Source organism: Mya arenaria, chromosome 1 (genome assembly GCF_026914265.1).
Source record: "Mya arenaria isolate MELC-2E11 chromosome 1, ASM2691426v1".
Lineage (NCBI taxonomy): Eukaryota > Metazoa > Mollusca > Bivalvia > Myida > Myidae > Mya > Mya arenaria.
The window spans coordinates 46,288,766-46,294,353 of NC_069122.1; the positions used below are offsets into that span (position 1 = coordinate 46,288,766).

A 5,588-nucleotide genomic window follows, 5' to 3' on the forward strand; every position below is an offset into this window, starting at 1 on the left:
TCAGAGCACTAAACCCGCCTCACTGCACTATACCCGCTTCACTGAACCATACCCACCTCACTAAACCTTACCCGCTTAACTTCACCGTACCCACCACACTTCACCATACCCACATCACTGCACCCGACCCGCTTCACTGCAACATACCCGCCTCACTGCACCATAACCTCCTCTTTGCACCTTACTCTCTTCACTAAACCATACCCGACTTACTGCACAATACCCGCCTAACTGCACCATACCCACCTCACTTAAACTTACCCGCTTCACTGCACCGTAACCACCACACTTCACCATACCCACCACACTGCAGCCGACCCGCTTCACTGCAACATGCCCGCCTCACTGCACCATAACCTCCTCTTTGCACCTTACTCTCCTCACTGCACTATACCCGACTTACTGCACAATACTCGCCTCACTGCACCATACCCGCCTCACTGCACCATACCCGCATCACTGCAACATACCCGCCTCACTGCACCATACCCGCCACACTACCATACCCGCCTCACTGCACCATACCCGTCTCACTGTACCATACCTGCCTCACTGCACCATACCCGCCTCACTGCATCATACCCGCCTCACTGCACCATACCCGCTTCACTGCACCATACCCGCCTCACTGCACCATACTCGCCTCACTGCACCATACCCGTCTCACTGTACCATACCCGCCTCATTGCACCATACCCGCCACACTGCACCATACCCGTCTTACTACACCATACCCGCCTCACTGTACCATACCCGCCTCACTGCACCATACCCGCCTCACTGTACCATACCCGCCTCACTGTACCACACCCGCCTCACTGCACCATACCCGCCTCACTGCACCATACCCGCCTCACTGCACGATACCCGCCTCTCTGCACCATACCCGTCACACTGCACCGTACCCGCCTCTCTGCACCATACCCGCCTCACTGCACCATACCCGCCTCACTGCACAATACCCACCACACTGCACCATATCGGCCTCACTGAATTATACCCGCCTTACTGCACCATACCTGCCTCACTGCACAATACCCGCTTCACTGAACCATACTCACCTCACTAAACCTTACCCGCATAACTTCACCGTACCCACCACACTTCACCATACCCACCACACTGCACCCGACCCGCTTCACTGCAACATACCCGCCTCACTGCACCATAACCTCCTCTTTGCACCTTACTCTCCTCACTGCACCATACCCGATTTACTGCACAATACCCGCCTCACTGCACCATACCCGCCTAACTGCAACATACCTGCCTCACTTAACCTTACCCGCTTCACTGCACCGTACCCACCACACTTCACCATACCCACCACACTGCAGCCGACCCGCTTCCCTGCAACATACCCGCCTCACTGCACCATAACCTCCTCTTTGCACCTTACTCTCCTCACTGCACTATACTCGACTTACTGCACAATACCCGCCTCACTGCACGATACCCGCCTCTCTGCACCATACCCGTCACACTGCACCGTACCCGCCTCTCTGCACCATACCCGCCTCACTGCACCATACCCGCCTCACTGCACAATACCCACCACACTGCACCATATCGGCCTCACTGAATTATACCCGCCTTACTGCACCATACCTGCCTCACTGCACTATACCCGCCTAACTGCACCATACCCACCTCACTTAACCTTACCCGCTTCACTGCACCGTACCCACCACACTTCACCATACCCACCACACTGCAGCCGACCCGCTTCCCTGCAACATACCCGCCTCACTGCACCATAACCTCCTCTTTGCACCTTACTCTCCTCACTGCACTATACTCGACTTACTGCACAATACCCGTCTCACTGCACCATACCCACCTCTCTGCACCATACCCGCCTCACTGCAACATACCCGCGTCACTGCACCATACCCGCCTCTCTGCACCATACCCGCCTCTCTGCACCGTATCCGCCTCACTGCACCATACCCGCCTCTCTGAACCATACCCACTTCACTGCAACAACCCGCTACACAGCACGATACCGTCTCACTGCACAATACTCGCCTAATTGCCCCATACCCGCCTAACTGCAACATACCCACCTCAATGCACAATACAGCATCATTGCACCAAACCCGCCTCACTGTATGATACCCACCTCACTGCACCATACCCACCATACTGTACCATACCCACCTCACTGCATCATACCCGACTCACTTACACCATACCCGTCTAACTGCACCATACCCGCCTCACTGCACCATACCTGCCTCATGCACCATACCCGCCAAACCGAACCATACCCGCCAAACCACACCATACCCGCCTCTCTGAACCATTCCCGACTCATTGCAACAACCCTGAAATCTGACTATTTGTTTACGAAATAGCTACTTCACCAGCTTTTCAAGATTTTAAAAGTTTGTTTTTATCCAAATAAGCTTTCCGAACTTATTTGACATGTCTTGACAAATTGCATAAATCTTAGAAATGAGTTACCGAACTGTATGCCTATCGAAAGGTTCTATTCTTATATAGGTTTCGTAAGTTCACCTGTGAAGTTAAAAAAAGTAATAAATAACTCTTGATTTCAAATGATTCAAACTTTATAATTTTCTTAAATGATTCATTCTTTTAATTTAAAGCTGCACTCTCACAGATTGACAATTTTATCATTTTTTTTTTATATTTTGTCTTGGAAAGAGAATTTTTTTGCGAAAATGTCTGCAAACCAATGATATAAGATTGCTGACAAAAAATCAGATCGTATATTTGCATATTACCGTTCGAAAATTAATGTTTTATGGTCTAACGGTTTAAGAGAAATGCATAAAACATCATTTTTTGAACTTATATATAAAAATCTGCTAACTGATTTTTTGTCAGCAGTCTTATACCACTGGTTTCCATGAATTTTCGCAAAAATTGGCCCGTTCCAAGACAAAAAATAGAAAAAGTTGTCAAAACGTTCAATCCGAGAGAGTACAGCTTTAAGTATGCTAGAGGAAATTTTACAGCGGTTTAAAGTCCTTCAAGGGTAGACTTGGTTCTCAAAGTAACTTTTATCGGTCGGTGTACAACTACCTTTATCATGTTTAAACTTTAAGTAGAAATATTTTTTGTGTGTAAAATTTAAAACTCTTAACGATGCAACGTATTTTTTTATAGAAGTAATCTACCCGCCTCACTGCATCGTGTGGTCTGTTAATGGATGTTCACGATAAACATGCGAATAGATATATTTGAAAACATCTCGACGGTTTTAGCGGGAATTAACCGGCATTGTTAGAGGAAGGTGATATTATTGCTAGGATATATGACAAGAGGGTTAATCACAACTTGGAGAGGACTTATTTTAATGACTGTTTCTTCTTTTTTTGAGCCTGGTGTTTTCAGGTTCTAGAAACTTTGGATATTTAAACTTGGATTTTAGAAAGACACACTAACTGAACACATGGTAATATACCAAAATGGCGCTCTCTGCAACAGCTTCATATTTTGGTTGTACAGTTCTAGAGTCTGATTTTGAGAACATAACACTGGAGGAGAACCAAGATGGTGTCTGTGAACCGTGCTTTCTTTTGATGAAAACGACTACATCAACGTTGTATTGTTTTGACTGTGACGAAAGATTCTGTGAGCAATGTGGAAATGTTCATAAACAGTCCAAACTGAGTCGAGGTCACAGGATGTGTAAACAACATGAAGCGCCACCTAACGCGGCAATCGAATTATTACAATCGCTGTCGACCTGCACCAATCACAATGAGGAGTACGAGTATATTTGCCTTGATCACGACGTATTATGCTGTGGAAAGTGCGTTAATACAGATCACAGACGGTGCCAACGACTTGAAACTATATCTGATCGCATCGCAAACGAAAGAGAAACGGGAAATTCGCTTGAAACGCAAGTAGGAAAAATCAACGGTCTGACAAAGACTACGAATGAAATACTAGATACTATTAAAAGCCATAAAACATCTCTAAACCAGTCTGAGGCGCTTTTAATGCAAACGTTTAGAGAGGCAAAATCGAAAATTCTTTCAGCACTAGAAGACCTCGAGCAAAGTTTTATAATACAGATTTCACAACAGAGAGCTGATATTGTTGCTGAAATTCATCAAAAAGAACTAGAAGTTGCTCAATATCAACAGGAAATAAATAATAATTTAAAGACGTCGCAAATGGTTGTCAATTTTGGAACGGACGTTCATAAGTTTGAGAAGTTTCGAGACCTACAGAAATTCGTCATTCCTCAAATGACAGCATCCATAGAGAATCTGAAAACCTCTTATCAGAAGACAGTTTTGCAGTGCAAAGTACACATGTCTTCTGATCAGCTGGCGAACAACATAAAGAAATGCCTATCAGTGTCAAGCGGAATCCCCAAATCGAAATCCTGGATATTTCATAAGCTTAACAGCAGGGACCTATTTGTTGAACGTTTTTCTAAAAAAATCTGTTTCATCATATCTAAATGATTTATTCCATACAAAAGCCAAACATGCATGTCTTGATTCTATAGACCAGCTGACGTCAAAGATGACCGGAACTCCAGTTAAGAAACCCATCAACGATTCGTTTCAGAATACAAGTGCTCGGATTTAGTTATCTTGGATTTCAATTGTAAAATAGCAACATCTCGTTATTATCGTATTATAATGTAAATGTAACTCAAATTAAGATGTGTTCTCTATTGCCATATTCCTACGCGTTCCAACTGGATACTGACATAGAAACAACTTGCATAATGTTACCGTGTTTTTTTACGTGCGTGCGTGTGTGTAATTCATTGAACGGTTGATTTTAAAAGTGTATAAAAATATCATTAACAAGTATCATTAAAACGTTTAAAGATATAAAGTATTCACTGAGCAAGTGTACCAGGAAAGCAACTCGGTGCATTAAAATGTTAATATTGAGCACTAGCTCTTGTTTTAGACATTGACCATGAACACCATATTCTTTGACGTTTAATTGTATAATGGACTGACAGACTGACCATTTTTCCTTTTTACAAATGGCCATGGAAACCTTCTGTTTTGTTCAACATAAAATACAACCACACATACCACCCCTTTTATCATATAATATGAGGGGCTATGTTTGCTAATTGAAGCAATTAGTATTGGGGTTTTTTTCTGAATCAATTCAAAACATAAGTGTTTCCCGCCAAAATATGACATTCATGTCATAAAGCAATTGGGAGGAGTAATGTATGTTAAACAATGGGTATGAATAATGCTGAAATATACTTATAAAGTGTATGGAAATGAAATAAATCAGTGTTGATAATTTGTGTTTAACTTTCATGTACTTCAAAGTTAAGTTTGTATCGTGTTAATATGTTTATCTTTATGTGTGTTTGGTATGTATGATAAATAAAATTGTGGAAAATACTTCGTGTTGAGTAAGGTATATATACATACTGCGTACTGGGAGATAAACTTTATTTGATACCTATGTAATACAATCTAGCAATTCGTCAAAGCGTTTTATTTGGTATAAATTTGATATATCGGAATTATGTACATTATGTCCCGATGGTGGTCGTATTCGCGAACATTTCATTCAATATTTTCCCTATTTAATTTCAATTTCATTAAGTCCATTTTTGA

General features: G+C 43.0%; 1 protein-coding gene across 1 annotated transcript; it reads left to right on the forward strand.

Moving 5' to 3' along the window:
* Positions 1-3,057: 3,057 nt before the first annotated feature.
* Positions 3,058-5,369, forward strand: LOC128229065 (probable RING finger protein 207 homolog). Its single transcript, XM_052940718.1, has one exon. It carries the CDS (start codon positions 3,438-3,440, stop codon positions 4,449-4,451), a length of 1,014 nt encoding a protein of 337 aa, XP_052796678.1. The 5' UTR covers positions 3,058-3,437; the 3' UTR covers positions 4,452-5,369.
* The last annotated feature ends 219 nt before the right edge of the window (positions 5,370-5,588 follow it).

Bases quoted from the DNA above. Each gene is read 5' to 3' on its own strand.
- LOC128229065 (XM_052940718.1), top strand. From the start codon at position 3,438: ATGGCGCTCTCTGCAACAGCTTCATATTTTGGTTGTACAGTTCTAGAG.